General features: G+C 41.9%; 1 protein-coding gene across 1 annotated transcript in view; it reads right to left on the reverse strand.

The window, feature by feature from the left end:
• The window catches only part of unc5b (unc-5 netrin receptor B), a gene marked incomplete at both ends in the record, with an annotated part of 49,804 nt that extends 42,338 nt beyond the window's left edge, over positions 1 to 7,466 (reverse strand). The window contains one exon of the mRNA XM_080482007.1: positions 7,376 to 7,466. Within this exon, the coding sequence (XP_080338133.1) occupies positions 7,376 to 7,466 (91 nt within the window). The remainder of the gene's footprint in view (positions 1 to 7,375) is intronic.
• Positions 7,467 to 19,714: the final 12,248 nt, after the last annotated feature.

The raw sequence follows: 19,714 nt of genomic DNA on the forward strand, positions 1-19,714 counted from the left end.
AGGTTTCCTCCTGTGCAATCAGAATGGCTGCCAGAACAAGAGATATGAATGAGAGTGTGTGGTGTGTGTGTGTGTGTGTGTGTGTGTGTGTGTGTGTGTGTGTGTGTGTGTGTGTGTGTGTGTGTGTGTGTGTGTGTGTGTGTGTGTGTGTGTACTGATTGGGACTTGAAGTGTGACCTCACTGTGACCCATGCAGAAAAGGGAGTAATACCTAAGTAATGCAGTAGGTTTCACCATCAGTGTGCACTCAAACACTCAAACACACGAACTGAGCCAAGATGTGCCTGTCAGCCTTTGATTAAGACCTGCATCCAAGGCAAGAACAGAATCTTTACTGTGTGTTTTGAGGCTCCAAGTCAAAGCCTCTAGAGGAGAAGTAAGAATTAAGTCTTGGAGCTGAAGACGAGTGGAGGAATTAGAGGGTGGATGAAGCCAGATCTCATTCTTTCACTCTTCACTTTGCTATGGTTGTAATCCAACAGTGCTTGAGCAGAAATAGGGATTATTATTGCATCTCTTCTGCCTGCATATGCCGGCATTTTCTTTCAATATGATGGTCAATTCTGTGAAGATCTTTAAAAACGCATTAACCCTTTAGAGAGAACTCACAAATTGTAAATGTAATTCCTTATGAGTTGTTGAAAGATAATTACTTCCTATTTTCGGTTATTTATCTTCCCCTGGTGCTGCATCAGGTTTATAAATAAACACTACTGCTCAATAATTCAAAGCTTAAAAGATTCACTAATTGAAAAACATGTACATTACAGTTAGTACATCTGATGCACTGTTTTGTATGCAATCCTGCATCAGGACCCCCCCCCCCCCGAACAATTACTATGAAAACATCCAATTATGTTTAAAGATGGACATACTATCCATTGCCATTTTTCTCCATGTACATTGGATTAAAATCAACATGGAGTAAAGGTTTTTTAATTTGAACGTAAAGAAGTGTTGCCGAACTTGAACAAATTTCAGAAATATTACACAAGTTCCACTTCATGTTTAACACTACTATGATGTGACAGTCATTGATTGACCATTGTTAAAGTGGGCGGAAGAGGATAAAATGGAAAAATTACTAAATGTAATCTCTTGCCCAATAAAGGGTTAATAGGTGGTGGGCGCAATAAAGAAAAAGGCTGAAAAAAGATGTTAAGAGGCGAAAAGAGTGAGGAGGCAGGGGAATGAAAGATGGGGGATTCACAGCAAAGTGTGGATGTGCCCTGATTCTCCTTTGATTAAGTGACCAGTCACACTCTCGATACTAATAGGGGCAATAAGCTTACGAGACAAACATGATGCTTTAACTCCACAACAGTCACTTCATTAAATAACACAGCGGTGCGCTGCTGACATGCAGTCATTCACTTTAAATCCATCAAGCCCACACAAACAAACTCACATGCATACACAACAAATACAGAGACACACACACACACACACACACACACACACACACACACACGCACGCACGCACACACACACACTCATTAACCATCATTTGCCTTGATTCAATACAAAAAAGGAGGGGGAAAAAAAAACAAAGTTGTTTGAAAGTCCTGCTGTTGCCTAGCTGCCTGCCATGAAGACAGAAGGACACGAGATCATTTCCGTTCACTTTCTCAGCCAAAGATATACACACGTATGCTCAATGCGCCTTACTCTCCGGGGAGGTCTATGTGTCATTCCCCTACTTTAGACACACCAGCTGCTCAGTGTGTGCTCTGCACTGTTAAAAGTCTCAACCCACCTTGCACAAGCCCCCAGTGGCACCCACATCCACTTACACGCAGGCATGACAAAGCTCCCTTTGCTCCCCTCCTTTACCCACCCCTGACAACCCAAACACCCCCCCCCCCCCCCCCCCCCCCCCCACATTCATAAGTACCTCCAGGGCAGATGGGACCCTAATAAGCGTTACACTCAGAGAAATGGGATTTTTCACAGTGCCTTCTAAAGAGCAATTCCCAAACTCTGCCAGAGAACCGCCATGAAAAAAAAAAAATGATTGAGCGAGAAAGATATGGATGACAGAGGCTAGTATATGTGAGACTATAAAGCTATAAATACCCCTGATGAGACTATCAAGAAATTGAAGGAAGAGCAAGCAGAAATGGGGACAAGTGACAACAATTTATAAATGTCTAAGTGAAGGAATTTAACATTGTATTACATATTCATTAGGCAAACTCACAGTAACGCTGTTTGCCTTCTTTAATAGATGATATTTTCTCTTCTGTTGGGAAGGTTTGTTAATAGCAACACTTTAGGAGGAATTTTCCTCCAGTTAGCCATGTCGACATGACATACAGGCAGACACAAACACAAGCATTAACAGATTGGCTCTGGTCTAAGCTCTGAGTGGACTTGGCTCGGCTGCCTTTTTGAAGACAAAAAAGCTTCTGCTAAGAAGATGAGGGGAATCTGCGCGGTCTGAAAAAGCTCCCTTTTTTATATGAGGACACACGCAGAGTGTTGGACCGCAGCACAGCCAATCAAATGCTGACTCTGCCTCTGATCTATATACCTCAGCACGACAGCACAACCACTCTTACTGTGTGTGTGTGTGTGTGTGTGTGTGTGTGTGTGTGTGTGTGTGTGTGTGTGTGTGTGTGTGTGTGTGTGTGTGTGTGTGTGTGTGTGTGTGTGTGTGTGTGTGTGTGTGTGCATCTCTTAGGGTAAGGGGGTTGCTTTGGATCTGGCATGACCCCCCGTAGTGAATCCTGATCCTATTGGTCACGACTCTCAGAGGGCTGCTGGGATCTTAAATGAAAATTCCTGCAGTTGCTCACTCAATCCTCCCAAGTGACCCTGCTGGTCTTGTGCTATTATACACGTAAATGCTACCTTTTCATCAGAGGATGTGGCTCCATTTTGCATAAGTGGATGCATGCGTGTGGGTCTCTATGTGTGTGGGTGGGTGCACTCTGTTTTGACGTGAGATGTCAGTGAGCAAATGTTAACGTATCAATTTCTTGAGCAAGTCTGGGATTGTGAAGTGAAAAGAGAGGTTAAACAAAATTAACATACCTCTAAAGCACACACTGGAGCAAATATAAGCCCTGGTGAAGTTCTGAATTTGTGGGTGTGTGGGTTCTCTTGTTTTCCCCCTTTACCCCACACAAAGGGGCAGAAAAAGCTTTTTGGAGTCTCCCATTCATCTAAAGCACAATGGAACCCCACTGAGGTTTTCTTCCTTTTTCCCTGTCTGCTCCACCCATCTCCCCCCAAGGGGCAGGATGGAGGGGCAGGGGGTACCCCATCCTACCGGCAGGGCTGCTACTCAGCTCCCATCTGTCAGGTCACCCATCCATCCATCCATCCATCCATCCATCCATCCATCTATCCAACTCTTACAAACTCTCCAACCTTTCCTCCACTTGTTGACCGTTTCAAAACCTGTGCCAAAAGTTGGTATTTTATCTCTGCAAATATAACTTTTGAAAGTCAATGATAGAATAAAATGAATGCCAGTTATTTTCTGCTGAGGTGGATAAAGAAAGGAATATTTTGACCTTGGGATAAACAGCTCGGTCAAAGATATTTTTAAATTTCAAACATCAATAGTTTCAAATGTTTGGATTAGATTGAAACATTCCAGTATTTTATCACAGTTTTATATGAAGTCAGACAGGTAGGCGAGACCATCTGGTGTGAGACAAACAGGATATTTAATATCCAGAATCCACAGAGGTATCACATGAAATGTATGAACAGTGAATTCCATAAGCTGGTGATAATTATGAACAGATTTTTTAATAAACTTTTATATATAACACCCGATTTGAGGAAGTTGTCAGGCTCAGCAGCATTGATTAGATGATTATTACCAGAGTGTCCAGATATCCTAAGAACACATTGTCTTTGGCGGTGAAAGTAATGACCTGTGCTTAAAACTATATTCATCTCAAGACTGCCAATTTCTGCTCGAAACTTCCCACTGCTGCTAATTCCTCTTTCCATTCCTCAGAGTCAGCGCCCTCCTCCATTTACCTGGCTGCTTTGCCCTCTTACAGAGCCATCGCTGTTTGCTGCAGATTTATGGTCCAGTCTAACATGCACCGTATTGGCAAAGCATTAAACATGTCTACTCTTAATACTGTGAGCTCTCTCCATCGATAAGAGCCTTAATAAAAACATCCCCCAAGTGGATTTGTGTGTCTCTTTTCACTTTCAATCCTCCACCTCCCTTCTCGACAATATCCTTCTGTCTTAACCACTGTTTCTTCTGTTGCATTGCTGGCTTTAACTTGATTGTGCTGCAAAAGACTTGCCTTCCTCTCACTCTTTTTCCACTTATTTTTTGCCCCCTAGTCACCACCTCATTGTCTGGCCTGTGCCAGAGGTTTAATGATGCTTGAATGCCACTGCTATGGAGTTTTCTTCTTCACTCTTTTCTCATAAAGAATATTTAAAAGCCATGCCCGGAGATCAATCTGTCTCAATGTGTCGCTCCCGGATTCATTTCTCTTCCATCTCTTCTTTCTGCTTTTCTTCTTCCTTTTCAGATGGATAGTATTACCCTGCATAACCTCTCTCTTGTTTGGTTCACACGCATCATCAGTAACAGCTCCCGCCCGCAATTGGCACACTTGCTCAACCTGACACTCTTTTATCTAGTGTGTAAATGTCTATTGGTACCCTAAAATCCTTCACGACCTCCTGTAACCATCCAGGTCAGTTACACTCCGATGAGAGCTGAGCAGCTGTTCCCCTCCCATTTTTTTCTCCTTTGCTGTCTCTGATGTCAAGAATTTGAGCATCATAAGCACATTTTAAATATTAACAAAGACCACTTTGCACATATGAATAATACAGCAGAAAGGGCAGTGGCTGGCCAGCGATCCCATCCCCTGCCGCCTGACGGCCATAAAACTAATGCACTGCCTCGGGACAGAATGTGGCCCGGTCTGGTCTGCGAGCAGGACCTGCCTGTGGAACTGGTCTGGCTCATTTCTAGGCCCAAAGAGATTTGTCTGTTTATCTTTCACAGTACCCAACCACCTGCCCAAATCTCTGCAGATGCAACAGCCTGGCAGCACTTTTGTTATGACTACATGTTTCAGAGACACTTTAATCTAATCTGACATCTCAATCTGTTGAGTGTCTTTGAAGCCAAATCTGCTTTGGTGTTTGTTTGAGTTTAGATGTTTTGTCACATTCCTTTCTTTTCATGCATCTAAGAATTATACTCTACCTGTCAGGCTGTTTCAGAGTCCTTCAAACCCAGCTATAGAATTAGAAAAGGCAAAACCTTTTAACTCGCCCACAATTGCTATTCCAGGGTCCTTTTGCTGCCACTGTGCTGTTATTCAAGAGAAAGAGAATTCCCACACTTAACACAAATGAGACAGCGTGTTGTAGAAGAGTGTCACTATTCATCCAGTCCTCTATGGGAGTGTCTGACATGCTACGCTTCCTAACTCTGAACACTCCACTGCCCCTGTGCTCCTTCGCTGTCCTCACACACACACACACACACACACACACACACACACACACACACACACACACACACACACACACACACACACACACACACACACACACACACACACACACACACACACACACACACACACACACACACACACACACACACACACACACACATTCACCTCCTCTTGTACTCTTCCTTTCCTGACCTCCGAGTCTGGACGGTGGTCTTTGACCCCCGCCTCTTAAGTGCTTACTGGACTTTAGCTTATCTCGTCATGTCAAACCCCGCATGAATACGCTCCGTGTATGCCTGTGTTCTAATTCCAAACGTCAATGATAACACCTAAAGCGAGGCAGTGGACAGCAGGGTAGTTACTCCAAACAAGTGTTCTGGCAGGCTGGGTAATTAATGTGTATGTCAACACAGAAAGAGTAGCTCCAAAGCAGAACTGTGAGCTCAGCACAACCAGATAGAGGCAAAAACCGAGACTGGAGGGATCTTGGGGAGGGAAGCAGCAGAGGAGAGGTTTACACACCGTAGGATGAAAGATAAATGCAATCTGTCTGTCCCATTGTGCATTCTCTAAATATATCTGCAAAGACGGAAACTTTTTCCGAGCACATCATACTACTGTGCTCTGTTGTCTCCCGATTTGAAGGTCCTACTCCTCCAAGAGGACCTCATTGCAATGTTCGACTGTTTATACTAACATATCTCATTTCTCATGCAAGGATTTCAGAACCCTCCACAATTTTAATAAACGTAAGCTGCTTTTCTGCTCCGCCTGTTCAGAGAATAACACACATGAGGACCTTGGGAGGTGCAGTGAGGGTTATTATTGGCATTCAAAGAAATAGTCACATTCTTGGCAGACAATCTGTGTGTCCACCAAAAGATTACCGCAGTCATTAGGTAAAAACTGACTTCTTTACCAAAGAGTAATGTGTTGAGAAGACTTTGTCTGTCGACCTTGTTCTTTTAGGTCCATTGTGAACTGCGCTTAATCCACAATCCAGTAAACCTCTAGAAATCTGCCTCGTGTTTCAATCTGATCCCACAAACAAGAGGAGGAGATGTCCACACTGAAATATGCCATTCATCTCATACTGGATATAGGTAAGTGTCACCTTGGTGTTAAGGTCCCATCCAATCAGCTCACCCACAGTGACTTTTCCTGTGTGGCAAAAAATTTCATCTCCATGAGAGCAAGTGGCAGGTCTTTGATGGAATTAGCCGCTGGCAATCCACTGATAAAAGTCTGCTCTCTTCAGACATCAGTGCTTTGTTAAAAAAAAAAATAAAGACGAAACAGGTATAAATGGTTTATGGTGATGAAGAGTTCAGCATCTAATGGCGTAAGAGAAAGTGCCAGGAAATGTAGATGCTGTATCTTTTAATGAAAGATGAAAATAAAAAAATCTCTTCCATCGAAGCACATCAAGTGTTCTGTTTTACTTTTCACAAGGCTTCGCTTCTTTTCTTTTTTTTTTTTTGTCTTTTTGGAGCGGCCAAGGAGGCATGGAGCAAAACCTTAATTACTCCCTGCGCACCAGGGGAGTTTGATTTTTCCGCTCCAAGTAGAAAAGAGAGCTCAGTGCACAGTTCTACTGAAAGACAAGACTTTGCTGTGGGTATATAAGAAAAAGTGCCTGTCAGCAGGCGACCCCAAAACCCCTGAGCTGTTCCACCTGTGGTCTGTACAATAACCCACACAAGGATTTAAAATGAATGAATGAATGAATGAATGAATGAATGAATGAATGAATGTATGAATGAATATACCAGAATATGGACAGTGTCAGTAAATTCATAAAAAAAAAAAAAAAAAAACTTTGTATATTGATTTTCAATTGAAGACATAGCTACAATGGAAGCTTTAAAATAACACAATGACTGCGCTCCAAACTAGATTTTAATTGCTAAACTTACCTGTGCCAGACGCGATGTGTGCCCCGCACAGCAGGAGGAGGAGAACGAGAGGACCGACACCTTGGTCAGACCGAAGCCGAACAGAGCGCATCTTTTCCGGCTCTGCCGTGGAGAAACGCCCCGGGTTGTCCACGCAGCTTTTCGAAACACCAACAAGGCTTTTTGTCCAACAGTCTTTACCCGTGAATAAAGCCCAAACAGCCCAGCAAACTGAGGGACTCAGTTGGAAGCTGTTGTTTTTGGTAAATAGTTGACTTTGTTGACGCAAATAAAAAAAAAAAAAAAAAAAGAGAGAAAAACGATCAGAACACATCCATTTACCAAGCAGGTCGAGAGTCGGAGAGAGATTGAAAAAGGGCGTAATTTCCGTCCGTGAATCAAAGTTTGAAAGGGGTCCGGAGGTATCACACCTTGTGAAAACGGAGGAACAATCTACCGGGTCTATTCCAGAGAGACTTCATTTCCAGCTCCACTCGCAGCCGACTGGACTGTGAGCCGAGAGCTCCGGCGCAAAACTACAGCCACAACAAAGTTTGACGCATCGCTGCTCGTAACAGAGATGATCAATTAACCAAAATGTCCCGTTTCCCAAGAAAGAAAAAAAAAATAAAAAGTTGGTTTGAAATCGTTAAAAAATAAAATAAAATAGAAGAGCTTGTGGGGAGGTGTTGTCAGGCAGCCTCGGACACCGAATTCTGGACTCCCCGAGTTTGTTGTGCGCCTCTTGGTCCGCAAGGTGTAAACATGAACACCGGTGGGAAGCGCCAGCCTCACAATGCCAGCCTCTGGACTACCATTCCCCGTCTGGCCAATCATATATCATCCCCCTCCTCCTCTCAGGGTGAAGGCTGAACAAGTGAAGGTAAACTAGTAGCGATCGAGGAGGAAATAGATGTGAGAGGAGAGATAGAAAACCTGGACCCCAGAGCGCACCGATCCGCTCCCAGTGCGCAAAGGTTTGACTATCTATCTGTGCCTATCTATCTGTGCCTATCTATCTATCTATCTATCTATCCTGAAATCCAATCAATCCCGATAAATCTGACAGCCGATAATCTCCTCTCCTGTGTGTGTTTATTGTATCTGTCTCGAGTCCACAGCAGACATCCAGCAGTACCAGTCCCGCTTTATGACAACATAATACTTCTTGTCAATCCATCCTTTTCCTCGGGTCATAATTTACTCTCGGTGGCCACAAGAGAGCAGCCTTTCATAAATGAGTGTATCTGCACTAAGCGCAGGTTGGAAGTTATGCTGCACCACACTTGATTGTGGATGTCCAGCAGGACTGGATGGCGCCTTCAGGGCCAGGTATGAATCTTATATTAGTAATGGTGAAACGGCGGGGAGTGCATTGGAAACAGATGTGGGTTTTGTTTCAAAGCAAAGACTGATCAGGAAAATCCACCGCATGACTTTCCAATCAAACTAGGATGTATTATTTATTCAGGTGGCCATTTATCCTCTCTAATATGATATAGTGGGATACACTGTGGCGATAATAATCACTATACATCCAGGGTACGATTTTTCCTGCGATGGATGGTCTGCTCTAGTAGCGAATAAAGCTACATCATCAGTAGACCAGAAAAAAAAATCATATCAAATAAATGTGTTTTTTTTTTTTTTCTCCCCCTATAATCTAAGTAAGGAAGCGCTATCCCGGCAGCATTAAGAGCGAACCTCACGCCATTAATGGCCTAATTCTCTTGTCATTGACTGTCATAATCATAAGGAGGCTATAACAAAATTAAACGATATCGTATGACACACATATTAATTTAAAGAACTGGAGCTATGACTTAAATGACTAAATGAATTACAGGAAACTTAATGCATTAAATACGTGTCATGCACTTAATCATGCTTTATTCTTGCAGTCCCACATGGGAAGTTTCTCAGTGCACCTGAGATCATTCCTTCCAGTTTCTTACATTCACATCATACAAAAACCAAAGACATAGAATAGACACCTATTTGACTGCTCCTCTAGAATTCAATTCTATCGAGGAAATATGCCTCCACTCTCTGAATTTTCAACCCATTTTTCTCATGGGCTGATTTGTTACAACCAGCACAGATCCCTGCTGTAACCCACCACTCCAACTCCAAGTTTACTGCACATCTTGAAGTCAACATTGGTTGAATTGAACACTTGCTATATTTCAAAATAAAAGATATCACCAACAGGTAGGGTCATATTTAGAGCCTTTTTCTATGACAGTTGAAGCTAATGATGAAGTCTAATTTCACATGGTCTTATAGTTTTCTTTCCTTCAGATCATTGCATTTATTATTTGCACTAAAACATGAAAGTGTGAAGTCGAACGTGTAATTCTTCAGTTCTCTCCTCATAAGGAGTACATTTTTTGTATGTTCTCTGTAGGTGGTGTAGGTGGTTTTCTTTGCATACTCCAGTTTTCTTCCACAGTCCAAAAAACATGCATTTGAGGCTAATTGTGGGACTTAGTTGCTCGTAGGTGTGAATGTGAGTGTGTGGGACTGTTTTTCTTTCAGTGTTTACTCTTGTATTGCACTGGGCACCTGTCCAGGCTGCACCCTGCCTTCACCCGTAGTTAGTTGGAATTGGCTCCAGCCCTTTGTGACCCTGAATTGAATAAAGTGGTATGGAAGATAGATGGAGTTGTAAAGGAGTTGTAAATCGAGTGTTGATACTATGCTATACTTAGACTACATTTATAGTTCTTTTCTTTGATGTCCCTTCATTTGGTAACACTTCCCTCCCTTGTTGAAAACATCAACCCTTCTGCTTTGATCACGAATCGCACACTGACTAAAACAAATCTCTCTTTTCTTTCTCTTCGGTACAGCATTGGATTTTGCGTCAACTTAATAAAAACACAAAATTCGCATCTGGTGTTCAAATGGGTGACAGAGGGTTGAAACCAGTCCAAAGGAGCAGGGAATCAGAATCAGACCAGATGCATTCATAGTCGGACTCATTAAGCGGTTTGACGGTGGTGAAAGTGATGTGACTCATACTCTGCAGCCTTCGCATTCACCACTTCTCAATTCAACTGAACATTTATGAATGAATGCTACACAGTTCTCTCCAGCACCATCATCATAACATCAGATGAGTGTCTCTCTTTCGGAAGAGCGGTCTTCATCCTCCCAGATGACCTCCAGAGAATCCACAGCAAGACTCAACACAGCTCACTGGGACACTTGATGTTCTTTTAATTTGTCACCAGTCTGTTATAGGATTTAACATAAAGAAAGTAGAAAACAGCAATTTATTATGTCTCCCAAAATGTGCCATATTTTTACTGTTACCTTCCCCGAGCATCACTCTCTATGGGCAGCATGTTTGAGGAGCTTGAGGCTAATTTGAGTCATTTCCTTGTATTTCAACTGATAGCCAGTGATAGGAAGTATTATCCTTGCATGACTTGTACCTTGAGATTACACACACCCTTAGATACCAAACACACAAGATTTGAAGAAGACACGTAACAGTATCAGAGTAAAGCTCAGCATATTAGGGATGGGATGAGGAGGACAAAGAGCCAGTATGTATTCACGCATGCCACTGAGCCTAAAGCAAGGCCATTTTCTAAGACGTGACAGTAGCTGGCAGCCGAAGAGCATTGCTATACTCTGCTCAAATCCAACTTCAAAGGTCATAATCCGTCTGGACAAGTGATGACTCCCAGTGCCTCCTTCCTCTGATGACAATTATGCAGTTTCCTGGAGCACAGAATACACTCTGGATTATTTATTTATTCTCCAAGTCTTTATTGTGACTGGTGAGAGACTGAGAGTGAAGAGAGTGAAACAGACAGAGATGGAGAGACAGAGAAAGACAGAGACACTGACAGAAATGGTGAGAGGAGGAGAGGTTATGCGTGAAATGGAGTTTGCAGGTTGGGTTTGAGATAGATTCCACTTGTGGAGCTGTAAATGTATTTTCTGTTTACATGTCTGTGCATGCCATAGTCTCTGATTTTGTTTTTGCACCACATTGACATCTCCCCCTCTGCATTATGGGTATTTTTGTGTGTACTTACATGACACCATCCTCTAGCTTGCAGCACTTTGGTGTGGGAAGCTTATTTGACTGTTTTTATTGTCTGAATTTGATGATACTTCTTTTTGAATTGAAGAGCTCATGCAGCATGTTTGCAAGCTTCAATTAGTCAATTTTGCCATGTTTATTTTCTTTTCCATTGAATTATCCTCCAGTTATTATAGAAATGATGACAAAGTTGAACTTGCAATAAGTCATTATTTGGTTCCACCCTTTGCTTTGACTATTTGAGGATATTAGTCAAGGGCACCCAATGCAAAACTGGGAAAGGAAGCTTGGTTACCCATAATGGAGTGGGATGGAATTCATATGCAGTGTGCCATACAGAGCAAGAGACAATAAGAAAGCTGGGGCTATTATTAAGGCATAATAGGTTATCTGCCGAAGACTGTTTAGGACCGCTGACTCTCCGTTGCTTTGTGTTGCAAGCTTGACATAAAAAGGATCAAACTGCCTATCTCTGTAAAACAGAGGGGGACTAAAAATAGGAGACATGCTCTAGAAGTTGCCGTGAAGATAATTGAATATTATTTTCAGGAATGATTAAGTTGACCTATCCAGTAGACTAATTATTTCTTGCAGGCCAGAGGAGAACTTGCTTAATAGATTTTGGTATCAATGAATAAAACAAAATAAAGTAGACAATCTCCAAGCTGCTTGGTGACTGCCAAAACAGTATGTGTGGAAAAATGAATAATGTCCATCATTAAAGATTGGCTTTGAGCATAATCATGGGTTCATCTTGTGGTATTCCCTAGAGTGTTGTTTCTAAACTCTTTAGATGAAATGGGGAAGTGACTGTGTACATTTCTGTTGAAACAGAGTTTTTTTTGTATTTCTAATTCACACATTTTTAATGCAAATGACTTATTATTTTACCTTTCATGGTGATAGTAAGTGTTGCGTAATTTGGGCTTGCACATTTATTTTTGAAACTGGGACTTTATTTTAATTTTCACTCAGTCGTTGTCTAGTTTTATTCAAATATATTTCTGACCGGGGTAAATCCCAGACTTTATTCTGATATTGTAACTTCTTTATTGCAAGAAATGTGTCAACCGTTCACTGAACACTGACAAGAGCCCAATTATATTTTAATTGATTTATTCATTTATGAACCACTGTGCTTCTTTCAGGGTCAAACCCAAGTTTCTTGGTGTGCTTGTGTATACATACTGTATACCATTTTCAGGATTCGTGTATCTCTTTGAGAAAAAGACTGATTGAACATGTGCGTGTGTGTTGATGTCCGTGAGCATTGACTTCACCTGTCCTCCACCGCTGTAATCCCCGGCTACACCTGGGCCGTTGGGCTTCGGGGCTTTTAGCAGATTGCATGTGTCACACTTAGGACAATTATACTGATTGCCCCAGAAACTCTGCTCTCACTAAGCTGACAGGACAATGTGAAAATATGAGAAAATCTCTCTCCAAGCTGCTTTTAATATAGATTCTGACTCGATCACTTTTTAACAAAACAGCACATGACCAAACAACAGTGGCCCTCTGAAAGGTCAACTTTCCTTCTGCTTAATGCTTCCAAACATTTTACCATTGTTTATCTACACTTAAGCTGAATTAGTAGAAATAATTCTAATAGGCTGGCTTTACTTTCATGTCCAAATGTTGATATGAAAGAAATGTAGTAAGCATATATCTCATCTCATTCTTTAACAGAGCTTACCTCACCTCAAAACAAGCATCACTAGTAAACAGCAGACTTGTGCTGAATATATGGACAACACAAGAAGAAGCAGTTTAATTGATCAAGATAAGAGGTGCAGCTTCAGGGGCAAAGCTGACAGATCATTAGAAAGTGAGTGATGCATGTTAGTTCTTTGAATTTTTATGTGTTATTTTTCACATTTTAACTGCTCCATAGGCCTTCTTCATGCATGCAAGCAGGGGAAACGTGTAGGTAAAGCAAATTCATTCATCTACTGCCTTCAGTCGGGTCATACTACACCACAAATCTTCCTCTGAGCAATAGAGAACCTTGAAATGAACTCGGCTGAACAAAAAAATGGTTGTTTTTGATGCAATCAATTACACTTGTGGCTTCCCTTCGGTGATAATCCCCGCATTTTGAGAAATTGAGATGTGGAGAGATGTGTGCAAATGTTGTAAATGTATTGTTGTGAGGAGGTGAGACTGGCAGCTGCAGTGAGGAGAAGGTGTGAACACTAATTAAACTTAACATCTGTTGGAAGTGGAGGCACCAGCAGCCATCAGGGTGACAATCAAATCATCAGCTCTAAGAAACCACAATATTACTGTCATATTATATCAACCAAAATACATTTTGTTGATTGATCTGAGGGGGAAATACTCAGCCTGCATGCTGAATTCTGCCCCCAGTAAGCTTGATAGGTAGGAGTTTCTTACTCACTGTGGGCCTTTGTCAGGTAATGTCTCAGTTTATTAGTCCTAATATGGACTATAAACCTAAAATTTGTTTATGATGAGGGGCGTCGGGGTATTGTTCAGTGAAGATATTTCATGAGGGAAGCATTTTGTACTCTTCATAATATTGGCTGCTCAGCACATTCACTATGCTAGTCCAGTCCAGACTTGTTTTTATGGTAGCAGTGGGCTTTAGGACACTGTAAGTCAGGGTTTCATCTGTGAGAGCAACATTATGGCTTCATTTCAGTATAGATGCGTGTGTGTGTGTGTGTGTGTGTGCGTGCGTGTGTGCGTGTGTGCGTGCGTGCGTGCGCGTGCGTGCGCGTGCGTGTAGATTAATGTCCACTGTAGAAAAAAACACTACCGACTAGTGTTTTACACAAACAACTTCTAGTTTTGTAACGATATTGGGAAAAGCCTCGGGGTGGAAACATGACTTTTGCTGTCCTCTGTTACTCCCTCCGTCCCTCTCTCTCTTCATCATCCATTGCTCCTGTTCACCTGTGCCACCTCACTAATGATTGCTCAGCGACTGTGAGTGTACCATGCATCATTTACCAGGGGCTCTGGAGAGGCAGCAGCAGAGAGCAGAAAAGAGGAAAGGGGAGACAGAGGGAGAAATTCTCTATTCATGCAGGTAGGAAGGCTGAACAGGAGCAATAGCATTATCCAGAAGGAGAAAATGAGAATAAGGAGAGGAGATGACAGAGGTGCAGACACTAGAAGACAAGCATGTGCTGCAATAGCAGTATAAAAGGAAAAGGTGAGAATAGGCTGGAGGGCACCAAGAGAACCGTTTTATTAATCAGAGCCTTGATCTTGTGGGAAACACTGACAGCTCTGCTTGGAAATAATACTCAAGAGTTGCTGTTATACTGCGCCTCCGCCAGTCACTGCGAGTGGGTGGTGACTGAAGCAAAAACAACTGGCTTTTGTTTGTGTTTTCTTTAATTGTGATATATACCGTTGTACTAGCTGGCTATTGTTACTGAAACGGTACAAAAGTAGCTGTGATGTTCCATAAGAGACATTTTATATTTTCAGGTGTCACATTTCTAAAAAAGACGGTTGTTTTTTTGTTGTCAAAACATAAATCTCTATACTGCATTATCCAACTTAAGGTTGAACGGGTTACAAGTTTCACCACAGGGCAAACACAGAAAACTGAATTGCTCGCACTCACATTCAAATTTTAAAGCGTTTAAAGTCACCAATCATCCTTTAGAAACCTGAGTATCCAGAGAAAACCCATGCATGCACAGGAAGGATGTCAAACTCTGCACAGAAATGTACCCCTGGCCCAACCCTTACTCCATCCCAGGACATTCTCAGTATTGCAGCGACAATAATACCCATTGATTGTATTTGGCTGTAAAGACAAGATTCACTTCTCATATTTTCAATTTGATTTTTAGCATGTAATAACTTCAATTCAAAAAGCATTTTGCTTTTTAAAGAGATCATTGCGATTTTGACAATAAACACTTGTTTCCTGAAACATTTTGGTGGGTCTGAGCTTTCCTGCTAAACAAAAGAAAATGTTCTCTTCAAGCTTTTGGAAAATAAAAACAAGATCTAAACTTTTGTTTCACAGTATTCAATTGTGCACAATATGCACAAATATGCACAAATGCACAATAAACCCCTTTGTTACCACAGGCCAGACCTAGACAGGGTACAGTGGCATCCCAATATGTAGCACAATACAGTTGGTTGCCTCGTGGCTACAACGCAGCACCAGCCTGTCAAAAGAATTTAAAACTGCGGTTTACATCGACAAAATAATAAATAAAAAAATTAAAAAAGTCTGTGGGCCATTTTTTTCTACATTTCTCATGCAAGCTGAATGGACTCTATTATTAGGTGTCTGACTAGACGGCCAATCAAGTTGATAATAACGGGTTGGATTTCTGCAGACAGGATGGATAACAGAGGAGCTGACCCCACAGTACAGCCGTCCTACGGTCATCATATTAGCCTATAAAAAGCTCAGGTGTGGGCGCACTTTGTTTGCCTGCACATGGTCTCCCATCATACCAATATCACCTCTTTTCTGGGGGTGGGAGCAGACATCGACGGGGGGCGGGGGGTGAGGGGGAGTAAAAGGGAAAATGAGCAGATGGGGAAATAGTTGCACTTTTCTCGCATGAAACTCTACAACATCTCTAATGTACAGATTATGACTGCACTTGACAATGATAATACATGTCAGGCTTGTTATTAAGTGAAATTAAATATAGATTCCCCGGCTTTTAATAGAGGTTCTCCATCAGGGTTGTGCACTCTGAGCACGGTGCCAAATAACATTAGACATCTGAAAATGTGGATAATCAATGTATTGACAATCTCTGAGTAACAAGAGGGTAGAAAGACAATCAAGAGTGTATCTTGTCTCTGAGTGTGTTTTTCATTCTGACCTTTGTGCTTGAGCAGCTGAGATGCTTTTTGCCTTTTCCCGGGATGCAAATCCTTCTGTGGTTACCAGTCAAATCCATGCAAAGCAGCGAGTTGAGGTCAAATCCCCAGAAGCCTCAAATCAGGAAGTGGAGCTTATGCAGCAAGGAGTAAGAAGGTCATAGTCATGTGTTAGTAGGTTGTGTTTTACAAATAGCAAAACAAGAAAGCATGGATGCAAGAATGACGGCATTTTAAACTATGGTTTGACTGACATATACCCTTAATTAAGAAGCTCTGATCACACCATGCTAACAGCAAACAATTATAAAAGATAAATTTAGATAAATGTGTGATTTGCCATGTTATTTTATGCCAGATTGGAAGGACAAACTGAAGCTATCTATGATCAGATACCAGTCATATTGTGTCGTATCACTGATTAACAGAAAACCGAAGCTCAAACTGTAGTTTTGTGCCATTTTGAGACTCAAAATGCTGGTGGAGAAGACAGACGGACAAATAGGGTGGCGCTAGACTGAAGCGGGTCATAACCTGAGAGGGGATTAATGAACAAGTATCACACCTGCTTAAAGCGGACAGACGAAGGTTGAAAAGGTGAGTATTTGATGCTGGAGACGCACCTGCTCCTCTCGACGTCAACATGATTGCCATTTGAGCAAAACAGTGGTGTTCGCTGTACCAAAAAAATAAAAAATAAACGCCTTCCCTATAAATTCTGATCTGCCTCACAATGCAATCTCACCAAACGCCTGCAATGGCTATAGGCGGTAATCTAATGATGAGGGAAGCAACAAGGGTGTGAAGTTGAAATATGAAACAAACAGTCCTTCTGCTGTCACATTTCCTGTGTTGAGGCGGTAAAGTGGCTCCTTCGGTTACTAAAAGAGACAAAAGAACAATCATACAACTAACTAACAACGTGAGTGAGTGTGCTCCCGGGCTCTCACATTCCCTTTGGAGGGCACGCTGCAGCCTTTCATCTCTGCTCCCCTCTCTGTATCCATCGTCTCATCTCTCTGCTTTATGTTCTGCTTTCTGAGCAGAGTTCAAACACTGGGGACCAGTTTAAATACTGGAGGTTCCCACTGCAGTGCTTCAGTGAAGTAGAGCATATTGAAACATAAAAAGCTCCAGCTTTCGCTGAGCTCAAGTGGTACCTCCCCACCCTTGTCCTTTTTTAAAGGTGCTACCCATTTACATGCATAATCAAATCTTCTCTTGTTTAAAATGAGGCTGTTCAAGACTGGGAAAGTCGCTAGACGGTTGCAAGAGGAGAAAACTTGTGCAACCTAGAATATGATATTCCAGCACTATGGGACACAGCTTTCCAAATACACCAATGCACCAATCAATACAAGAAAAAAGCTAAATAAATGAAAGGAAGGAGGATGCACCTTGGTCGATAGACTTTCAGGTGACTGAGAGGAAATGGGAGCTCTGTTGTGCTTTGTGTGTGTGTGCGTCTGTTAATGTGTGCACTAGTGGATATTGTTAAAAGCTGTACTACACACTTCTGCTGCACATAGATATTGAGATTGTGACAGTTTTTCTTGCAGTGTGTCTGTTGTTCTCGTTCTCTATCGACTCTGAGTTTTCAACAGGAAGCATTTTTTTCCGGACAACAGGAAAAGCTTCTTGCTGCAACGAGACCTTAAAGTCCATCAATAAAGAGACACAGAGACCATGATCTGTGCAGTAGAGACACAGCAGTAAAACTGGAGTAGAAGCCAAGTAGACTCTAACAGATAAATACAGCAACAATATAAAAACTAAAAATCCAGTTTTCACACTGCAAAACAACTGCCTAGTGAAAATGCTTAATCAATTATTTTATCATTAATTAGATGCTACCATATTAATCTCATGCTTCTACAAATACAATTATATGGATTGGGTTGGAAGACATAATCTGCTGTTCAATCCTCATTACTGTAGCGATTAATCCACACTGATTACCTTGTTTTAATTAACATAATAAGATACTCAAAAATAACCATTCTGTCAATGGTGAATATGATCTTTTGTTGTGTTTTGTTTACCCTGATACCAATATTATTAGCGTGCGAGTGTGTGTGTGTGTGTGTGTGTGTGTGTGTGTGTGTGTGTGTGTGTGTGTGTGTGTGTGTGTGTGTGTGTGTGTGTGTGTGTGTGTGTGTGTGTGTGTGTGTGTGTGTGTTTTGTGAGTGCTACCTGGCTGACAAGGGCGGTTGGCTGGTTGAAATTAGATTACACAATCACAAACGTCCCAATCAGGGCTCATACATAATTCATCCCCCTTGCTTGCCTTTCATAATTACTTAATTAATTCCCAGCTCTAAAGAGATAGGACGGTGCTAATCCTCCAGCTTCCCCTGGGGCTTCCTGGGACTGCTATAGATGTCCTGTCCCAGGATGCAGTGCCGCAACATAGAGAGGAGGCATCCACAACAGTGGCACGGACTGTAGCCATAGAGCTAAATCTGTTCTCTGAGAAGATTTCTCTTTGTTCTTCTTTTTGTTCATATTGGTTGGGATTCGGGATTGTAACTTCCTTGCAATGTCTCCACTGGAGTTTTGAGCTTGCAAAGTCTTTCCATCCCACTGTGAGAATCATCCAGCCCCTTCAGTGCCTTGTCTTCCCTCTGAGCAGGGAGAACGGCTTCTGACTGATCTGATGTTTGGAAAAATAGAGACATACCCTCTTGCATGCTTTCACAAGCAACATGTGCTCCGCCTGTTTTTGCTGCTTTTTCATCTCTTGTTCTTTCATGCACACAGATTAAACTGAGGACAGAGACGGATACAAAAGATAAGGATTTCTTCTGTACACTTGAATAGTTACTAATTTATATATGGACCCAATATCAAGAAAAACTACACTTAAGTTAGCCTTTTCTGCTTTGTCTCTGTGAGATCTGTGAAAAAGGAAAATAGGATGTTATGGAAAAACAAAAGTCACATTAAGTTGTGACTGATGAATATACTCATAAGCCCCACAGCTTTAATTCCCTTTGGATTTTTAATGTAAAGTCTAATGAACTAGACGCCAGACTCCTACTGACCAGGGGCTACTTAATTGCTGATGAATGAATATAAGCAAACATAGCAACACTTATTTAATCACACCTCCGCAGCCTCCGTGCTGATGGCAAATAGCATCTATTACTGAAATTATGTTGACCCGATATGAGTGAGACCATGGCCCTTTTTGCCTTGTTCTCATTTGAAAAATGTTCAGCCACATATTGGGCTGTAATTAGTAATTGTCTGCAAAGTCAAATCATTTTCTTAACAAATTAATTATATGTCCGCTGAGAGATGAAATCGCCACAGTTGAGGCCGTGTACCAACACTGTGCAGAAGTCTTGGTCACCAGCTGTTTTCATGTGGCCACTGTGCTGCATGAGTGCCCACAGCGGGACTACAGCGAACAAGAGCTTCCCCAGGAAGCGAGCGACACAGGAAGGAGAGATGGCAAGAGACCA

This window comes from Lipophrys pholis (genome assembly GCF_963383615.2).
Source record: "Lipophrys pholis genome assembly, chromosome: 15".
In the NCBI taxonomy this organism is placed as follows: domain Eukaryota; kingdom Metazoa; phylum Chordata; class Actinopteri; order Blenniiformes; family Blenniidae; genus Lipophrys; species Lipophrys pholis.